Source organism: Macrotis lagotis, chromosome 7 (assembly GCF_037893015.1).
Source record: "Macrotis lagotis isolate mMagLag1 chromosome 7, bilby.v1.9.chrom.fasta, whole genome shotgun sequence".
NCBI lineage: Eukaryota > Metazoa > Chordata > Mammalia > Peramelemorphia > Peramelidae > Macrotis > Macrotis lagotis.
The window spans coordinates 156,815,999-156,837,968 of record NC_133664.1 but is presented as its reverse complement, the minus strand read 5'-3'; the positions used below and the strand labels follow the sequence as shown (position 1 = coordinate 156,837,968).

Here is a 21,970-nt window from a genome sequence, read left to right as displayed (position 1 = left end):
AACAAAATTACTTTAAAATAAGGAAAACTATTCAGATACTAAAAATCAGAAAAAAGAAAAGTTCAAGAAGTTAAAGTTGAAAAGCTAGATATTTTAGAACTCTAGTGATAACTGAATAATAGTAGAAAGGAATAAACATTCTCAGTTGTGCATGGAATTTTTACCAACTAAAACATATATTAACTTACAAAAATCTCACAAACAAATGCAAAAAGCCAAAATATTGAACACAAGAAATAAAAATTAAGATTTAATAGAGGTATGCTAATAGCATGATTAAAAATGTATTACAAGGGTGGCTAGGTGGCGCAGTGGATAAAGCACCAGCCCTGGAGTCAGGAGTACCTGGGTTCAAATCTGGTCTCAGACATTTAATAATTACCTAGCTGTGTGGCCGTGGGCAAGCCATTTAACCCAATTTACCTAGCAAAAACCTAAAAAAAAAAATCTCACATTCTAGATGGGGTGGCTAGGTGGCTCAGTGGATAAAGCACCGGCCCCTAGTCAAGAGTACCTGGGTTCAAATCCGGTCTCAGACACTTAATAATTACCTAGGTGTGTGGCCTTGGGCAAGTCACTTAACCCCATTTGCCTTACAAAAACCTAAAAAAATGTATTACATATTTCAAAGAAGAAATTATAGAAACAAGAGGTAATTTCAATTAAGATAATAGCGACAACAGATATGTCAAAATGGTTAGGATACAACCAAAGCAGTATTTAAAAGTAAATAAAAACCTCTAAAAAATCTACCTGAACAAATGATCCCATTCCAATGTCCTGTCTCATCTAAAGATTGTCTTCTCCATCATTACCATTCTCTCACTTTTTCTCAATTTTCTCCTGTCCACTGTTTCCATTCTGCCTACAAATATGTTTATGTCTCCTCTATCATCAAAAAAACCTTCACTTTAATCCATCCATTACCTCTATCATCATCAGATTTCTCCTGCCTTCTGTGGCTACACTTTTGGAGAAAACTATCTACAAATAGATGTCTCTACTTTCTCCCCTTTCATTCTCTTGAATTTCTGCAGTATGACTTCTAATCATAGTAAATGAAAACATACCAATGGAACATTCCCCTGAATTTGAAAATTTGAATTTGAGAGTTGGAAGAGACCTCAGCTACCATCTCATCTAACCCATCAAAAAAGAAAGACTTCCATGAGGTACTCTGTGGGGGATGAAGTCACCACCTCACAAAGTACTACTACTACATTCTACTCTCAAGACAGTTGAATTAGTAGGGAATTTTTTCTTGACATGAAGCCTAAATTTGTCTTTTTGCAGCTTCCACTCAATGCTCCTGGCTCTGCCCTCTGGGACCATATAGACCAAGTCTACACCCTTCTCCACAAGGAAACCAGGTCCTCACCAATCTTCTTGCCAACTTACTTACTTGCCAAATACTTAAAGATGGCTGTCAGGTCCCCCCCCACCCCCAGTCTTCTCTTGGCTAATTCTTCCTGGTTTCTTCAGTCAATACTAAAATGACAGGGACTCAAAGTTATTTACCACATTGGTTACTCTCTTCAACTTAGTGATGTTCTTGAACTATGGCACCTAGAATTGAACACAATATTTCCTGTGATGTCTGACAAGGACAGAGTACAGAGAATCTATCACCTACTTCCTTTCAGAAGCTATTCCTCTCTTAACTTAGATTATGTGCATTCTTTTTAGCTATCAAAGCACATGTTGGTTCGTATCAAACTTTCACCAGCTAAAAATCATCAGTTCTTTTTTAGAATCACTATAGTCCAACCATTCCACCTCCTCTATTTTGTATCTGTGAGGTTAACTTTTTTGGTACTCAAGAATTGATAACTATTCCAATAGTATTTATTCTTATGTCATTGATAAAAATATTGAACAGCATAGTCAAGAAAATATTCCATTGGGGTACTGTACTGTAAATCTCCTGTCCTGTTGACATGGAACCATTAACAGTTATTCTTATCCATTTAACTGTATTATCATTTAATTCTTAACACTTCATCTCAAAATAAAGGTTATCAGATTCTTCTTCAAAAGCTTTGCTAAAAATCAAATCCATAGCATTCTTTCATCTGCTATTTAGCAATCCTGTTAAAATAGAAATGAGGTTAGTCTTAAATGACCACTTCTTGATGAAGTCATGCTGCTCTTTGTAATCACAAGGTAACTAGATGCCACAGGGAAGAGAGAGAGTTAGACTTGGATTCAGGAAGACCTGAGCTTAAATCCTTCTTTATATCCTTCATACTATTATTCTGGACAAAATATAGCCTCTGTTATCCTGTTTCCTTACCTGAAAATAAGACTAATAATAGCAAAAATGAGATAACATATGCAAAGTGCTGTGCAAATTTTAAATTTCTATACAAATGCTATATATACTTATTATTATCATTATCATTATCATTATTATAGCTGTTTGCTAACCATCTATTTAATAATTTTCTGGAATTTTCCCTATAATTTTTAGTATCTTAACTACCCTGAAAATTGGGAAAACATTTGCCCTTCTCTAATCTTATGATAGTTTTCATATTCTCTGCTCTTTCAAAAATCAATGTCAGTGACTTGGTCATCACCTTTGCTAGATCTCACAGTACCTAAAGACTTAACCTATCTGAGCCTAAAGCATATGAATTCATCAAGGTTAACTAGATGTTTTCCTAATATCCCCTTAACTTATTTTGTATATCAGCTTCTTGTTAAGTTATTTTTGTTCTACTATTTTCAGTGCAAAGATCCTCTTCCTTCTCAGAGAAAACAGATATAAAAAACTGATTTATTTCAGTTTTGCCTTTTCTTTCTTATAATTTAGCAGTGTTCATATACCCCTTCTCTGATCTTCCTTTTTTCTCCCAGTGTAGCAAGAAATATGCTAAAGAGCAGCAATATAAAGACAAGAAATAAAATTGTCCTTAACTTCTAGGACCACCTCTTGTTCCAGTGAAATGGGACAAGATAAAGGAAAAGCTAGTAATCTTATTTCATCAGAACAAAGAGTGTGGGGAGGGAATCAGTATGAAAAAAACAGTTGGAAAAATAAGTCCAAGTCAAGTTGTAGGGATTCCTACATGCCAGGTTGTGGAGTTAATATTTCAACCTATAGGCATTAAGAAAATACTAAAAGTTTTTGAGGGAATGACTTCAAAAATATAAAGATTTAACAGTGAATATTTTTTCATAATCTTATTTGATGTTGACATTATTCAGCATATTCTATTTTTCTCTCCATAAGATTATCAGTTATTTTGATTAAATTAAAAAAATACTAAGACAAAAATGAATATTTTAGCAGGAATTTCCAAGTTACAAATATCAGTCTGAATTTAAATAAGGATGAATCATCAAGATTAAGTATAAATTGTGAAACTTCAATTGGTTTAAGATTAAAAATTAAGTATTCTTAAAAACTGTCTCAAAGGATATAGACATAGGAACAAACCAAATGCTTATAAAAAAGGGCTAAACCATTAAAATCCTAATTATAACTCAATCTTCCTTTAAATTCATCAATTCAACCCTCCCCTTCTTTGAAAGATATATAAATCCCACATGCAGCTTTACTTAAGGTAAAATTGTAATAAATAAGAATGTTAATTTGTGTCTTTTTTATATGCCCCATGCAAACACACAACAATAGAACTTACATATTCTATAAAACAGAAAAATATAAGGTATTATCCAAATCAAGAAACACTGCTGATGTGAAGGCACCTATATAACAGCCAGCCCCAATCTTTAAGAGATGATGATCTAAGATGGGGGAAAAAATACATACAAAAATTTTAACAAAATTAAAGATGCAACAAGGTAAAATGAATGTTGGATCATTCCAGAACCCACTGTATAAGAAATGATATATGTTTTGAAAATCAAATAAACCAAAAGAGAAAAAATCCTTAACTCCCTTTGTTAACTTATGGGTATAATTTCTGCATTCTTAAATATCAGATTCATCCTCTAATCAGTGACATTTTTAAATGAGTTCAATAGTCCCCAAGAGCTAATTACAAGTTTTACTAGGAAATACAGGTTTCATCACAATTAAAATTTATATTTTTTAAATATACATGGAAAAAAATAACTAGTATGGCTCAATTAGGCAGCACAATGGATAGAGTAGCAGCCCTGGAGTCAGGAGGAGCTGAGTTCAAATTCAACCTTAGATACTTAGCTGTGTGACCTTGGGCAAGTCACTTAACTCCATTACCTTGCCCAAAAAAAAGGAACTAGTTTAAATTTATAAGACTATTTACTAACCTGTATTATTACTCTTTCAGGTAACTTTGAAATGTCATATTCAGGTAATACTATTAATTCTGAGGATGATACGCTACATATTGATGGATCTCTTTTGAGGCAATTATCTTCTTCTGTAATCTTTCTAGTTTCCTTTTTTTTCTGTTTTGCTATTTTTTCTTTGCCAGGCATTTTCTGTGGAAGAAACAAATTATAATTTCTATTTGTCATGCAATTCAACATTATCTCACAGGCAAGCTTACTGTCTTACAGTATTAGAAATTCTAGAACACCTCCAAAGTTTGTCATAGAACATTTTTTTTAACTAGAAGGAATCTTGGAGATAATCTAGGACCACAATGGCAGTCTAACCCCTTTTCAGAACACTTACTTTTTAAGTCTATAAAATAAATAGAAAATCAATTATATTGAAATATGGTTATCAAAAAACTAAAATAACATGTTCAAAAACTACAAGTTAAGAACTCCCAATCTAATAAACTTTATTTAATAAATGAGAAAACTGACATCTAGAGGCATTTTAAGAAATTTGCCTGGGGTCACAGGTAATAAAGCTGATGCTTGAAATGAAAAACTTACTAATTAGTGGAAGTATAAATTGGTCTACCAAGACATGCTTAAGATTTTTTTTACTATATTTCATTAACAAACTAAAGAAAAAAATTATATATTTTAAATTTAATTAAAAATTAAGCATATACATTACTCCTATCCTATATTCTCATATCTCAGAGAAATACCAACCCATGCCTTCCATAGTATTAGTATAGGGATTTTTCAATTATAATATGTGACTATAAAGGTAATGAGACTAGGGAGTTTAGTTCCTTAATTTTTGACAGAAATACTATAACTCATGCTCCTAAGTGAGCACTGTTACATTTAGAATAGTTACCTTGAGAGGACATACATTTATTCCACTGATGCTTCACTTCCTTAAAACATTGACATTTTTCTTTTAATGATATTAGTTAACAATTATATAATGCTTACCATGTGCCAGACATGTGCTAAATGCTTTACAATTTGTCTTCCATTTGATCCTCACAACCACCCTGGGAAGTAGGTAGATACTATTGTTATCTCCATTTTACAAACTAAGACAAATGATTTAAACAATTTACCCAGGGTCACACAGCTAGTGTTAGAGATCAGACTTGAATTCAAGTCTTCCTAACTCCAGGTGCAGCAATCTAACCACTGTACCACCTAGCAATCTTCAGAGACTGTGGTACATGTCAGTCAAAAGCTTTATTAAGTACATATGCTGATCTCTTCAGTGTTATCCTTATCAGAGATTCTAAATGGTGAGGAGGAAGTGTATTCTAGGCATGGTAACATGAACTAGAAAGCCATGTACAAGAAATTCATCAAGTTATTAGGTCATCCATTTACTCAACAATTTCACTAAAATGTATTAATCAATTTTGCCATTTCAATTAGTGTCAGATAAAACCTTGGTGCTGTTTTAATTTGGATTTCTATCATTAGTGATCTATAGTATTTTATATGGTTATTGATAGTTCATAATTACTCCTTTGAAAAGTACTTTTTTGGGGAGGCTAGGTGGAGTAGTGGATAAAGCACCAGCCTTAGAGTCAGGAGTACTTGGGTTCAAATCCGGTCTCAGACACTTAATAATTACCTAGCTGTGTGGCCTTGGGCAAGCCACTTAACCCCATTTGCCTTGCAAAAAAACCTTAATACAAAGTACTTTTTCATATTCATTGATTGTTTATCTATTGGAGAAGAGCTCTCGTTTAATATGTTTATGTGATCTCCATATATAAAAAACTTGAAGATCAGACCCATATCAGATTTCTAATGCAAAGATGTTTTGTGATTCAAGTTTATCTTATTGCAGTTGATTTTATTATCCATGATTTTGTTAGAATCTTTTAAATTTGACATAGCTGAAATATTTGTAATGTCACCTAGTAGTTGTCTGTTCTTAAATTTTCCTTATGATAGCAGCTGTGAAAAATATTTCTGTTACTTTCTAACTTTTTATGATTTGACTTTTATATTTATATTTCTTTTACTTTTTAATTTATTTTCATATTTGGTAAAAGAAGCTGGTTTAAACCATTCTTCTGCCAAACTATATTTCAGTTTTCTAGACATTCTTCTCAAAGGAGTCCTTCCCCCAATAAGTCTGTGTCCTTGGACTTAGCAAAGTAGTGTTCAGCTGCTCTTTCTTACTAATCAAATCTGTCCCACTGCCCTACTCTTCTATTTTTTTTAAACCAGTAACAAATTAAATTTTAAAAAATTTAAAATATTTTAATATTCAAACAAAAAAGTTGTAATTATTATCAATTTCTAGTGTAAATTGAGATCTGGCAATGTTCCTATTTTTCAATATTTCTTTTAAATTATTAACTTTTTTTCCTAATCAATTGGAATCCAAATCAATAATTATGCCTAATTTTATAAAATATACTTTAAATTTGTAAAATCAATTTAGACAGCATTAATTTTATTTACTAGTACAGACTAACCATGAATCTTAATTATTTCTGAATCTTCCTTCATGTTTCCAAAGAGTGTTTTGAAATTCTATTTATATAACTTCCAAATGTGCCTTGATAGATAATTGCTGGATAATTGAAGCATTTGCTAGTAATTTTGAACAAAATGCCTATAATTTTTCCTCATTTTTCTTAGTCTTACATAAACATGCTGATAATTTTTGGTGCTTCCAAAAAAAAAAGAGAGAAAAAGAAGAGCTCTTTTTTATGAATACAATTGCTTTTATTTTTATATTTTAACTATTTTTTCCTCCAGTTTTAGATTTTCTTCTTTCATGCTTACTCCTAGAATGATGGAGGGGAAAACTAAAGATAACCTACAACACATTTGGTGAACCTTTTATAAAGATTTTAGGGGATGAAAGGAAAGGATTCCCATTGGATGAGAAGGTATAGATAGAGCCTCTTCTCTCTTCTCCACTATCAGCACTATATACATCAGTGAAATTATGTATTCATTGAAACATCAAAGCATTATAACTAAAGTAAAAATCAACTCTCAATTTTCTAAAGGTAAATTATATTTTCAAAATTTCATTGACATTGCTTTTTTCTCTATTTAGTGCAGAATTTTACTGACAGTTATGTACTCTTTTATTTACTCTAGCCCAATAGGAGTTAAAAGGGAGTCTTTTAGAAGGAAGTTGCAATCCAGCAAGTCCATAATCTCTTTGCCTCAGGAATAAATATAAGTCCTTAGATACAGAGTAAGAGTATGACTAACTTTTTCCCATAGTCAAATAGGAGATACTGTCAATTTTCATCATGGAGTAAAGAATAGGATTATTTACATCTTTTTCTTTACTCTTTAGTAGGTTGCTTAGCTTGAAATGTCCTGAAATCTCAGACTAAATTCAAAAATAAATTTAAGCATAAAACTATCTTCCAAAGGTAAAAAAATACATGATTTGGGTTTTAGCTAGACTTTGTCATGATCCTATGGAAGTCACACATATATTCTTAAGGTGAAATGATTTATTTTTAATTCTACATAGTATATACATTTTTGGTTTTGTAGTAGTGTAATTTTAGTATTCACATATTGTAAAATCTAGAGATAAAGCTTCTCAGTAGTAAATCAATAAGGGAATATAAATGCTTTAAATTTAATCGAAATGAGAGATACTGTGAGGATAGTATTTCCACACATATGTAAAAATCACTAATATAATGTTGTATGGTAATATAAATTGATATTTACAATTTTAAAATCAGAGCAGAGGGCAGATAGTCCCTACTCTAGAATCAATCATCTTATTCATGTTTCATTATTTGAGGCCCCATGTGCCTGTTTTAGATTTGACTAAAATATTACCCCAGTCCACTTGGAGAAGCTTAGATATAAACTAGACTTTTCTTGTGTCCAGGCATGAGAATACTTTGAATTCTTTTTATTGCAAAGGGTTCATGAGAATCTACACAAAATGAGTCCTGAACTGTTTCTTTCTCATGTACCAAAAATTATGGTTTTTGTTAGCTGTCAAATCCTATAACCTTTATTTACTAAGTTGAAGGAATTCAATATTTAATGCTGATAATAAGAATAGGTTCATAAGGTTGATAGGTAGAAAAAATCCTATAGCATTTTCATTGGTTTCCTTGGCAGGGATATAAGGAAGTTCACTATAACATACTGGCCAAGCTCAGGCTAATTCAGAAATCATTCCAAGACTTTCATTAAGGTGTTCCATGAAATTCTATTGGAGTTACTTTTGACTGGAAGTACAACTAAAAAAAGAAGTTATAAAAGAGGAGGAAATGAGAGAACAGGGAGTCCTCAATTTTCAAAAGGGTTGTCATCTAAAAATTTGCTTGTAAATTAGTTTGTTGGAACTTGGAACATGTTCATTCTTAGAAACAGTGTTATAAATATTAGCTTGGTTCCCAGTTTTCCCACAAAAAAGGCTATTTCACTTACAATTTAATTGATCTATGGTATTTATTTCTACCAGAAAATTCCCCATTGACTCCAATTGAAGACATCAAAACTCTATTGCAACCCTTCATTCTAGAAGAAAATCCCTTTCTTCTATTGGCCCCCCATTTTCCCCAATAGTGAAAAGTTATTTCTTTTTCCCTTTCTTCTCCCAGTGTTGACTGATCTTTCTCTTCCTTACTCTAAAAATGCTCTAGGAATGATATAGCCTTTCTCCTTGCTAAATGAGATGGGATTTCTATTCCTTCTTCTGATGCATTGGTGATTTGCAATTCCTTCTTGAACTGTTTTTTTCACTGTAGGGAGAAGGTAGGAGTTGGTACTCTTGGTGGTGGTATGGTGGGCTGAGAGCACATTGTCCAGGAATGGAAGACATGATAGTAGTTAGAGTAGTCAAAGGTTGTTCCCATGGGGTACTGGTGGCAGGCAAAGGTCTTCTTCTGGTTGTAGTTCTTAAGAGTCAACACCTTTTCTCATAATATCTCATGTTCATATAGTGCTTTAGTAGTTCAAATTTCATATATATATATATATATATATTGAAAGACATATAGACAGACAGACAGATGATAGATAGATAGATATAGATAGATAGATAGATAGATATATAGATAGATAGATAGATGTCTATGTAGCCCCCTTCCTAAATTTTCTAGCTTATTTTTATGTGGTAAACATAAACTTAAATATGCAGTCTAGTCAGACTTGTGGAAGGAAAAGAGAACTGCAGCAAGTAAAAGTGGTGGGGAGATGGTCTTCCCAGATACAAAAGGAATGTTTTGGTGGTTAATGGAAAAAACAAACAAAACCAATAAATTTAAAAGATATGTCAAACATCAACTATGATAGGTTTCTTGCTGGTCTTGTCACCCTAGGATCTGGAATGTTTTATTGGATTCCATAGTGTTCATATCTACTTTCACCCTGCCAAAGACAAAATGCTGGCCATTCCCAATCAACTTTGAAAGTACTAATGAAAAACTAGAAACCATCTGTATTGGCCTCAGCACGATCAAAGTTCTCATTAGCAAATTTCTCCTCATAGATGGATTTACCACTAATGCTACCAACACTCTGGAAATGAACCTAGGAATGATGAAAGCAGATTTTTTAATTATCCCTTTTCTCCAGCACTAAGAGCATTAAAGTTTTCACTGTCTTTGGAACACTGTTTGCAAATAGCTCAAAAAGAATTCATTCTAATGGCACATTAAGCCATTGTACTCTAGGTGATAGAATCTGCAAAGTCCTGGGACCCCTTTCTTTGTAGCTCCTCATCCCTGGGTGCTACAGGGTTAGTTGTCTATTCAAATTCACTGCTCATGAACCCTCACTGAGGCTTCTTTACTAAAAATAAACCAGATGACTTCAAATACAAATCAAAGACATTTTAATAAAACAGAGTTAGAGTTTAAATCATCCAGCAATAAAGATCTTAGAACACATTCCCAAAAGACTGCTGTCTATTCTTCAAATGTACATCTGTTGGAGAGTACTACTCTTATTCCCAATGGTCTCCTCAATGTACTTGCAGGGGGATATGACAGTCACCAGTTATATAACCCTACTGAAAGCTAATGAGTACTTTTGGTTGTAGAATGCTGAACCTGTTCCTCATGTCTATGCCTATTATCTATTACATTACTTATTACCAATAACTCCATTTTTCTCCTCTGCCTCTAGTTGCTTCATCTCCTGCCCCTACCTATGGTCAAACATGTTTTCACTATCTGTTCCTCAGAAGATCCTATAAAAAGTTCTTGAGCCCCAGGGCTTTTAAAACTTCCTCCATTGGAAGTCCCTATTATCCAGAGTCTGGAAGAGGTCTTCCAGCTGAAAAATCTCTACCTAGATCCTTAAGAAATATAATTCAGTAACTTTTCCACAATAAATGAGGCTTTCACTCAGCATCTGTCATGCACAAGAAATCTTGCTCAAGACCTGTGTACTTAAGATCAAAGTTCCCATTAGCAAAGTTCTCATAGCAAAAATCCATATAGGCAGCTGGATGGCACAGGAGACAAAGTGCTGGGCTTGGAGTCAGGAAAAACTGAGTTCAAATCTGATCTCAAACTTTTATTAGCTGTGTGACCCTGAGCAAGTCACTTAACCTCATTCATCTCAGTTTCCTTATCTGTAAAATGAGCTGAGAAAAGAAATGACAAATCACTCCAGTACCTTTGCCAAGAAAACCTCAAATGGGGTCACAAAGAGTTATAAAAGACTGAACAATGATACATCTATACACAAATACCCACGGACACAAAGACACAGACTCACAAAAAAAAATTTGCACTTACTACAACTTACTCTGAGTACTGTGATATTGCTTTCTTAGCCATTCTCTGAGGCTGTTTTGCAGAATGAAAGACTACCCAATCTTCCAAATATTTGTTAAGAGGTAACTCACTATCTTGTATTTTTTTCTAGAGACCAAGATTTCTTAGCAAGACCCTGTGGCTGAGATTCCTGAGAATCACCTCAAGCATCTCATTGTCACCTGTTTTTCTGAGATTTTCTGAGCCAAAACCATAACCTGTTGTAGGTATTCTTCAGTTGATCTCTCAGTTCAGAGATACAGTGATTGTATCCTTGATATCCTCTCCATCTCCTGACTCCAAAACAAATCATTAAGTAAATGTAGCTCTCACCCAAACTTCAAAAGTATAAAATCTACAGTGTCACATTGTATGTTGGCATGATATGCCTGCAATAAAAAAGCCACATGCTTACTCTACCTAGTCTTCTTCAGCTTAGATCTCAAGGCAACTAGCCTATTTAGTAGTATTATAACTAAAATATTCTGACTAGTCATTTGAGATTGGTAGGATGTTTCTAGATATACTGATACCTGCCAGAGTTTCTCTGACTTTAAACCTATTGCTCTATTTACTATACCAAACCACATTTCAATGTTCACTGGGTGACTTAAATTCAATAAGTGTATCTCAGTGCTCTCTTATTAGATTTTAGGTGTCTTGAAGTATAATTCCACACTGCTCATTTTTGTTCTTTTCTAATAGTATGTGTCTACTACTTCTTTGTACATATTATTTCACTTTATAACCTCATCAGTTTTCCTGAATGTAATTACTATTTCTATGCTGATGATTCTCAAATCTACAAAAATCTAAACTGGCCTCTACTCTTGTATCTCTAATTGCCTTTCATACACCTTGACTGGATGTCCAGAAGACATCTTAAACTCAGTGCGTCCAAAACTGAACTAAACCCTTAACCCACACCCTTTCATCCTTCCCTATGACAATCAAGAGCACCTATTACCTCTGTCTTACATCCTCAACTCTTACCTATCTTCTTCACACACCCCCATGTTACCAAAGTCTGTTTCATCTTTACAATCTCTCTCAAATATGCCCCCCTCTCTCACCTCTGGTAATGCTACCACCCTGCTACAGGTCCTTAACATAACCAGTGGATGGGTGAATGGGTCTGCTTGCCTGTATGTCCACTCAAATTCATCCTGCTGCCAAAGTGATTTTCTAAAATGCAAACTGATCATGTCACCCTCCCCCTCCTTAAACTTCATTGGCTTCCTGTCACTTCAAGAATCAATTACAAAATCCTTCGGTGAGCATTTCAGTCTCTTCATAACCTAGTCCTCCATTTTCAGACCCCTATTCCCTGCCACATACTCTTCAGCCCATTGGCCACCTGGCTATGCTTTGAACAGACACTCCAGCTCAGCTCCTGGCGTAGCTGTTTCCCTGGCTTCTCTTAAGTCCCAACTAAAATCTCATCTTCAAAGAAAGCCTTTGCCAACCTCCTATATTCTAGTGCCTCCTCTCAATGTTAATTATTTTATCTTAAGCCTTTCCTTGTTAATACTTTTGTTTGCTTGTTGTCACCTCCATTAGTGCTAGTTCCTTCAGAGTAGGGACTGTCTTTCACATCTTTTTGTATACTCCATTCCTTAGTACAGTGCTTAATTAAGTGCTTATTTACTAGTTGAATGGCATGCTTATATTATTATTATTATTATTATTATTATTATCATTAGCCTATAGTAACTAGGTCACGGTTCTGATGTTGACTCATTCCTTGGGCCTTCTTCACTTCTAATGAGCTCAAACTCTATTCAGACAGTAATATAAAAATATCCTGGTAAATGTTTAATAACCAAGGACTTAGAAGAAAATCCATGTATGCACCCACACTTCAAAGTTTAATCTCCATTAATACAATCCATGTCTAAATAATCAACAAAACAAAAAAATCAAACCCTAAATTGTAGCAATTGCTGATCAATCCATTCTCCCAAGCTAGGTAATACTGGCTTCAGCACATCCCTGAGAAGAGCACTAAAGGAGGTCTGAAGATTCTAAAGTATCGGTCTTACTCTGGTGTTTCTGGGCCAGTGATCTTTGGTCAATCTTCCCATAACTTTTTATTCTTAAATCAGCAAAGGTCCAGGGAGAAAGAGCCTACTTACCATTCCGAAGACCTCTTGAGACTGGTTAACTAAGTTGTCATTCACTATCAGAATATGCAGCAGCAATATAGTCACCAATTCTTGACTGGACTAGTACTGTCTGACTGGTCTAGTTCGTCCAGCCAATGTCACTGAACTGGGACTCACATTACAAAATACCTGCCTGCCTCAGCTGAGCTTGGTGGAGCAAACCGTAATCCCTGCCACTGGAGAGGTTAAGGTTGGTGAATTCCTTAGGTTTGGAAATTCTAAACTGTAGTAGTAGTAAAGTTCATTAATATACTTGCATATTTGGGATTTTGATTTGTGAGAGGCTTTTGTGCTTTTAGACTGGAAAAGGAAAGAAGGAAGAAGGGGAGGGAGGAGAGAAGAGAAAGGAAAGGGAAAAAAGAAATAGTGGGAAGGAGGAAAGAAGAAAGAGACCAGGAAAGAGGTAGGGAAGGAACAAGAAAGGGAGGGAGGAAAAAAGGAAGAAAAAGAAAATGGGAAGAAGGGCAGAGGAAGAGAAAAAAAGGAAGGATGACAGCGAAACATGAAGGAAGGGAGGGAGGGAGGGAGAGAGGGAAGGAGAAACTGAAAAAATGGCATTTTAAATTTCTTATTTTCCCAATATTAACTGAAGGTCTTCAAATGTTGTAGTTCACAAGACTGACAAATCTAGTTGAACAAGTAGGTAAGTATTCAATACATGGGCCCAATGTAAACTTTTAACTATTTGGTTCCAGTTACTTTATCTCAGGTGGTATAGGAAGACAGAGTCTCAAAACAAAAAACAAAACAAAAAACTCTGCCTACAATACAGACCTTCTCTTAGATTTTATAGATACAGGAGGGCTAAGATAGTAAATAATAGTAATAACTTTGCATATCTGCATATTGCATATTTGAGCAATTCTACTACTTAGGCATTCATAAACAGTTGTCTGACTTTGTTAAGAAGTCTCTTAGAAAATCTTTAATCTAATTAGATCTTTAAAACAATCAAGAAAATTTAAAGATGAATATTTTAGTATACCTAGTTAATAATAATTACCAGTTGTTCGTCCATGAGAGAAGATTGTCCCAGGAATTTTTTTAGCCTTTGAAATTTCTGTCTCATTGCTTGATCAATCAAATATTCCTTCTTGGAAAAAAATCATAAAACAGGTATAAAATAATTTTTCTTAAATATTTCATTTATTCCTAGATATATATTGCCTTTAGTGTCTAAATTCTTCAGGTTCATAATCTAGAACAGAGGTTCTTAACTTGAAGTCCACAGACCAGACAAAGCTTTGAGAATTTTGATGGGGAAAAAATTTATATTTTTATTTGCAATATTATATATTTTAGGCACCTAATAATATTGTTCTGAGAAAAGGTCCTAAACTTCATCAGTCTTGCCAAAGTGGTCTATGCTACAAAAAATAGTTAAGAACCTCTGCTCTAGAGATTCTTTAGAAATTTAGATATGGTAATGAGACAAAGATTGATACCACACTATGACAATTTAACACCACTCAAAAAAATCACTTTAATCAAACTTTGCCTTTGTGTAGCAACTTACAGCTTACAAAATATTCATATACATTCTGCTAGACTGTAAACTCTATGAGGGCAAAGTGTGTCTTATCCAAATTTTGTATCTCACCTAGCCTAGAGCATAATGTGGTACCCCCAGTAGGTGCCTAAGTTTTGTTGAAGGCTAAATTCACATTGTTTCAATTCCATGCATTACTATCCCCATTTTATAGATGAGGAAATATCTGAGAGGTTAAGTAACTTGTCCAAGGTGAATTCGCTTGCAAGTGGTACATCAGGCATTAGAACCCAAGTCTGCTCTCTATCCCAATGCTCTCTCCATAATACTAATCTACCTCTCTAATATATCATAAGCTGTATTTTATTTTTAATGAATACAGAGAAATATATATATATATATATATATATATATATATATATATATATATACACCATAAAAATATTTTCAAGCTCATTTTCAGCTAGTTCTATGATCTTTTTTTCTAAAAAATTTTAGTGGATCCTCTGGGGGGAGGGGGGTGGTGGTGAAATGAGTAGACCACTGACTAGAGCCTGAAAAAAATGAAATGGAATAAATTTTCTTATATCAAAGACATTTGTATTAGCAAGAGATATGTCTTAAACATATATTCCTTCCAAACGGAAGATACTATTTTGTTTTTGAAGATACAATTTTAATTTTTAAAAAAGTTACAGAATCAAATGCTAACTCAAAACTTTAAAATATAAACACATTTTTATTTGTAAATCTTTCTTTATTCAGTTTTTCCAGAGCCAGATAGATTTACTAAAAATCAAATCAGTCATAGCAAAACTTATTTTACCTTCCTCTTAAAATAAAAATCTCTATATGTTGTTCTACTTCAAAATAAAGAGGTTATTTTATTATAGTCAACCTATATGCACACAAGATGCCTTAGATGACAAAGTTATAAAAGATTGTACCAACAACTGTTCAAATATAAAGGAATTCACATACTAACCAAACCTGAAACAAAGAAGAAATTAAATTTGAAAGATGACTGGACAATAATTATAATAAAGGAAATGGAAGATACCCTATCATGAAGGGAACATTTTTCAAAAGTATCACAAAAGGTTTATTTTTTCTAAATGACTACACTTAGAAACATTTAATGCCTGAGTCACTTGAAAAGATCTCATTCAAAAAATTAAATTCTAACAATATTTAGAATAATTTCCGAATTCCTTAAGATCTAATTGTCTAAATTATGTAAATTAATTATCTCTGACCTGAGTTGACTTTCTACTTGAAAGGAAAGACAATATATATCATCTTTGCCCCTTCAATAAGTTATTAGCAAAAAAAAGAGGTATGCAGTCAGTAGAACTTAGGGTACCATCTTCACCCAACAAACATTCATGACAAGTGTCCTGAAAGACAACCATTTTTGAGGAGAATTTTAAAGGAGGAAGAGGTGTGGTATTCAGCTGTGTCCATTTCTAGCAGGATAACTTTAAATAAATTATTTTATCTGTTAGTGTCTTCAAATGTAAAATAGAAAAAATGACGGTCCCACCTATGTCATGAGGTTAATGTGAGGACTAAATTAGATAACACATTAGATAGGTGACCTGGCCTAATGGTTAGAGAGCCAACTGGAAGACCTAACACATGTACTCAATGTCCTGGACAAGTCACTTAACCTCTCAATGCCTCAGGCAATTCTAATATTATTCAGTGCAGAAGAGGTGCCTACCTACCCTCAGTAGAGGGAGTTTGTCTTTGGAAGTTTCCTAAAAATAAGAGATCCAGACCCATACTGGGACTCCTCTCAACCCTCCAAAAAAGAGACTAAATGTATATGAAAGTGCTTTGTAAACTGAAAAGGTATTGCAGCCAAATTAGAGAATTTGTAAAGTTCTTTTATTATTATTTCAAAACAATGGAGATTTGACTCATTACTTTTCTGGAAAACAAAGTGGAGAACAAATCAAGGATAAAGAACTCAGGATACTAATGTGAGTAGGTGAAAACAGCTCAGTTAAAATTTAAGAGATTTAAGCCTAGTACTTAAGAGAAAATAAAATTGCTATTAATCCTTCTAATAAAAATGGATATATTTCAGATTTTACATATTCACATTATATAAAGGTTGTATGTTTATTGGTTATATTTATTTTTATATATTGTTATATAAATGATTATATTTATTTAGTTGTAGCATAATATAGCTACTGATCAATATGACAACAGACTCAAAGGATCAACAGCAAAAATTTTAGTGGTTTAAAAATAGGAATAAATAATATAACCAATAATTAACTTAGCTCTTACATTGAATATAAGTAAAATATGAAACTACCCACAAAGTAACTAATACAGACATGAATCAGGCTTTCATTAAGTTTGGTCTATACAACCAAAGAGCAGAGATGCTTTATGCAATTTTCCACATATTGGCTAAAAGAATATAGTACTAAATAACTTAGACTACTAACTTTTTTTGCTTGTGGAAAATGCAAATGGGGCCTTATATAAATAACATAAAATTTGCCCCTAAAACAACTTTTAAAGTTAGGACACTAGGGACCTATGTGGACAGACCCTAGGGATATTGTGAAGACAATGGTTGGGAGATCATTTACACAGAAAGCAGGGAAATCGGGGAAGGCATAGCCAGGAAATAATTCCTGTGAACAGGGAAGATGTGGGGAAAAAAATCTAACCATCTATATCATCTTATATTAATTAACTCTTCATGCTAACCAGGTATTGTTTTTTTCACCACTGAAGGAATACTAAATTTGGTTGTTTCAGGATAAACCTCCAGTTGTATTACCAGATTTGCTCTCTTGACTTTTAAATTTACAATATAATAGAAAAAATCTCAAAGTTGCTTTGTCTGTATATATCCAACCTTCATACTCAATGTACCTTCCATATTCAAGGGATTATTAGTGTTCTCAGAACTAATGTTCCCATTATTGCTTATTATTTTTCATCTTTTGAATATTTGCATTACTCATCACTAATTTTTCCAGAGATTGGTCTAAAGGGAGAGGAAGGGGGGAAATTTCAATGCATTATATAGCATTTGATAAACTCTTGGTGAAAATCATCATAACCAGTAAACATCTACTGAGTCAAGTATCAACTGTATCTATGAAATCAGACTAGTTGCTAAAAGCAGGCTTTACCCTGAAGGGGCTTCCAAACTAACATATAGAGATATAGATAAATAGATGTGTATGAAAAATAAGTATCATGTAAGGAATAGTGATAATTGCTACTGGACTTTTGAAGGGATGATCACTGACTGGGACACCAGTCACTGAAGGAAAGCTACATGTTGGAGGTGTACCTTAAAGATACAGAGGCCCTCACTTCTAGGTCTAAGATGCCATGAAAAGTAGATGCTGAATGGAAAGACATATAAACAGGGAGGTGGGTAGGGGTTGAAGACTCCAAGGAAAGAGGTGGCAGGAACAGCCTGAGAAAGGGGAAGAAGAAACAAACATTCAACTTTCAAGTAAAGTACTTTGGCTAGAGGAAAGATTTAGCTGAAGTTGTAGATGTAACCAGACTGTCACTCTCAAGGAGCTTAAGGACTAATAAAGCATGTATACAAATGATCAAGATGAAAGGGAGAAAATTAGATTTAGCGGCACAGGCGAAAAGTGTCATGCCTGTAGTCAGAAAGACAGGAAGACTCATCTTCCTGTATTCATATCTGGCATCAGACACTTAATAGCTATGTGACTCTGGGCAAATCACTTAACCCTGTTTGCCTAAGTTTCCTCATTTATAAAATGAGTTGGAAAAGAAAATGACAAACCACTCCAGTGTCTTTGACAAGAAAATGTACACAACTGAAAAAGAATGAAAATAAAAGAGAGTGAAATATGTGCAAAGGAGGTGTTTAATCTTAATTTCACAAAAATGTGAAGAGAAAAATGTTAGAGCATTGGAGAAGTTAGAGGCTGGGAACAGGGAAAAGAAGTTCGGTAAACTTTTTATTGATAATTTTTTTAAAACAACACTGTCATAGACCACCCTTTTCCCCATGACAAAAAAACTCTCCCTTTTAACAAAGTATAATTTAGCCAAGCAAGAGCATTGATCATATCTATTAAAGTGTGATAATTCCTGCAGTTCAGTTTCCTACCACCCAGATAAGGGAGAAATATGGAGTAAGTGATCACCTGAATGGGGTCTTAGCACCTAATTAAGAAAGAATTAGTTAAATAGGAAGTTAATAGATTGTGCACTTCCTTTACCCCCTTGTGGAAAGCTCCTCCCCTAACACAAGCTACTAGAAGCAATTTCACAGTATTCCCGGAAGCCTCTGTCTCTTAACATGGACTCTGTGGGCTGTTTGCAGTCTGTCTTAAAAAGTTAATTTGAGGGGTGGCTAGGTGGCATAGTGGATAAAGCACCGGACTTGGAGTCAGGAACCTCGGTTCAAATCGGGTCTCAGACACTTAGTAATTACCTAGCTGTGTGGCCTTGGGCAAGCCACTTAACCCTATTGGCCTTACAAAAAAAAAAGTTAATTTGAGGGAGCAGCTAGGTTGTACAGTGGCTAGAGCATCAGCTCTGGACTCAGAAGGACCAGAGTTCAAATTTGGCCTGAGACACTTGTTACTTCCTAGCTGCATGTCCTTCGGCAAGTTACTTAACCTCATTGCCCCCTCCCTCCCACAGTGATATAAATGGCTCATGAATACTTACTTAGGTCCAGAATGATTAAAATGTTTTTTTATTAAGATATCTTAACAAAATGGCACAACTCACAAGGTGAGAGAGAGGGGTGAGAAAATCCCAAAAGCAAGGAATTGTGCACATTGAAAGGCCTTGTTCCTGCCCCTTCATGTCAATCATAGGCTGGGGTCACAATCTAATTCATACATTGGTCCCCACACATTTTTCCCACCCTGCTCATTATACCAATGAGCAAAAACAGCTAGATCTCCTTGAGCATGGCAAAGGAGAAGGTCAAGACTCCAGGTTAACTTAAAAATAGGGGGCAATTTCATCAGTTTTTGATCAGATGGAGGCTAAGTCTTTTGACTTTAACTCTGTACCTAGACCATAGGCAACAACAGAGGCAGACCTAGTCTTTGTAATGTAAACTAACAATCCTCCCTTCACATTCTTGTGGAACCCAAACACCCACACATTCCTCACAATTCCCCCTTTTCTTTTATAAGAATAATTTGGGGTGGGGCAGCTAGGTGGCATAGTGGATAAAGCACCGGTCTTGGAGTCAGGAGTACCTGGGTTCAAATCCAGTCTCAGACACTTAATTACCTAGCTGTGTGGCCTTGGGCAAGCTACTTAAACCCATTTGCTTTGCAAAAACCTAAAAAAAAAAAAAAAAAAGAATAATTTAGGGTTCCACACTTTATTGGTCATTTCTTTCTTAAATCACAATCCTTGTTATTGACATGACTACTGACTTTTTCTCCTATCAAGATTTTTACTTCCTCATTTTCAGAGACATGGATCCATCCTAGGTTTGTGCAGGAGCACATGCCAACTTTCTGATGTCTTTTACTACATGCCTATTGTCATCTATCTTTAGGCAGCAACTTGATAGATTCAATTTTCTACAAACTCCTCCTTCTCCAACCAACAGATTGCCTAATACAACTCTATGCTGAATAACTTTCTCTTGTCTGCATGACTTAGTAGCCAAACAGCAAGTCCAGGGCCCTAACTGTATAAATTGTTTCTACTACAGCTTAGAATCTAATTTGGATATAAATTGGGCTACCATAGCCAACTCCCATCCTGTGCCCAGGTAGCAGGGCCATGTGACTAGATAACAACTCCCTAACCAACCCTTGGCAGGTGGGTATATATGCTGTGGTAATCAATTTCCTTTACCATAATGGATCCTCAGAATGGATCCTAGTACCATCATTACATCTTACACGAGTCTCAGTTCACCCATCTCTTTAAGTTGTACAATCCAGAATGTGTGTACCCTGCTTCTGGCCACAGACATTTGCTACACCCCAGGAAAATATCCTGGCCAGACTGGTATAAACAATAGTTACCCTGAACTGACTCAGTCACATGCCACTGGTGTTTCTCTCCTCTGGACCAGAATACTGTGCCACTGTGCACCTCTGACCAAGAACTGAAAATCTTGGCCAGACTCAGGGGGACTGGCGACCAAGGCCAATTCTCAAACTGCTGTGGACTACCACAAGTCCAACAGTTAGCCACACAGAAAGACTGGACAATGACTTCTGTCAGCTAGATTCTCCTCCCACTATTACTAATACCTCATTGTCTAAATCAGAGATAGGACTCTCCTAGATGGGATATACAGACTCATGTAGGATATAATCATGCCACCCAATAATCTCGATCTACTTTTCTTTCAGTGGAGTACATCTTCACCCTGCCTCTCTTCCTCCTTTCCAAAAGGAGAGGCACATAAGAAGGGATGTCACACTTACAGAATCAAGGGGAAATTACAGGTATAGACTCCCTGACTAAACAATGTACACAGGAGAGAGATGGTGAAGATGAATCAGTCCAGTGTTTCTCCTCCTTTCTTCTCTTCTCCCCTAAAGACATCTGATGTCCTACATTTTCTGAATCTGTTCCAAAAGGTACTCTCCAACTCAGGTGACTTGTTAAGACTTTGTCTTCTGGTGAAGAAACTGCTTAACATTTTACTCAAAGCACATGCTTTCATCACTAGACAATGAGATTCTGGAGCTTATTACAATTTACATTTTGCCTTACTCACTGTTAAATTAACAAAGATACATCACTTTAACACAATAAAACTTCCAGAAGTGTTTTACTACATGAGTGAACTCCACTGAGAATTACCACATTAACTTAAGCTTGTAATATATACATTTCTTAACCTTTTGCTCTCATTACAATAATGACTAAAACATTCTTAACCAAAATGAATTTTTTCCAAAATATTCCCAGATATACTACAGATTTTCCTTTTCCTGATGTACTTACCTGAGTCACATTCCTTTCCTTCAACTAGACCTTGAAATTGTAATTATACTAAAAATTTCCATTTCTTCTTCTTACCTAAATATCCCCTCTAACATAATAATTAAGGAAACTTAATTCCTATCTTAACATGTGGCTGATAGCAGGTGTCAGAGCCACATACCTAACTTGTCTATTAAATCCAATTCACCTGAAACTTCTTTTTTCTGGTTTGCTTAGTTACTATAAAGACCCAGGACATCAAAGAAAAATTCCTTTATAGATATAATTATTGAATATCAGTGTCCAGGAAGAAGTCATGTGGGTAGTGT

The 21,970-nt window shown here is 34.6% G+C and overlaps 1 protein-coding gene across 1 annotated transcript in view; it reads right to left on the bottom strand.

Moving 5' to 3' along the window:
• Positions 1–21,970, bottom strand: part of FBXL13 (F-box and leucine rich repeat protein 13) — a 265,142-nt gene that overhangs the window by 230,911 nt on the left and 12,261 nt on the right. Inside the window, exons 2-3 of the mRNA XM_074195296.1 lie at positions 14,214–14,303; positions 4,261–4,434 (exon numbers count right to left, since the gene is read on the bottom strand). Of these exons, the coding sequence (XP_074051397.1) occupies positions 4,261–4,434; positions 14,214–14,303 (264 nt within the window). The remainder of the gene's footprint in view (positions 1–4,260; positions 4,435–14,213; positions 14,304–21,970) is intronic.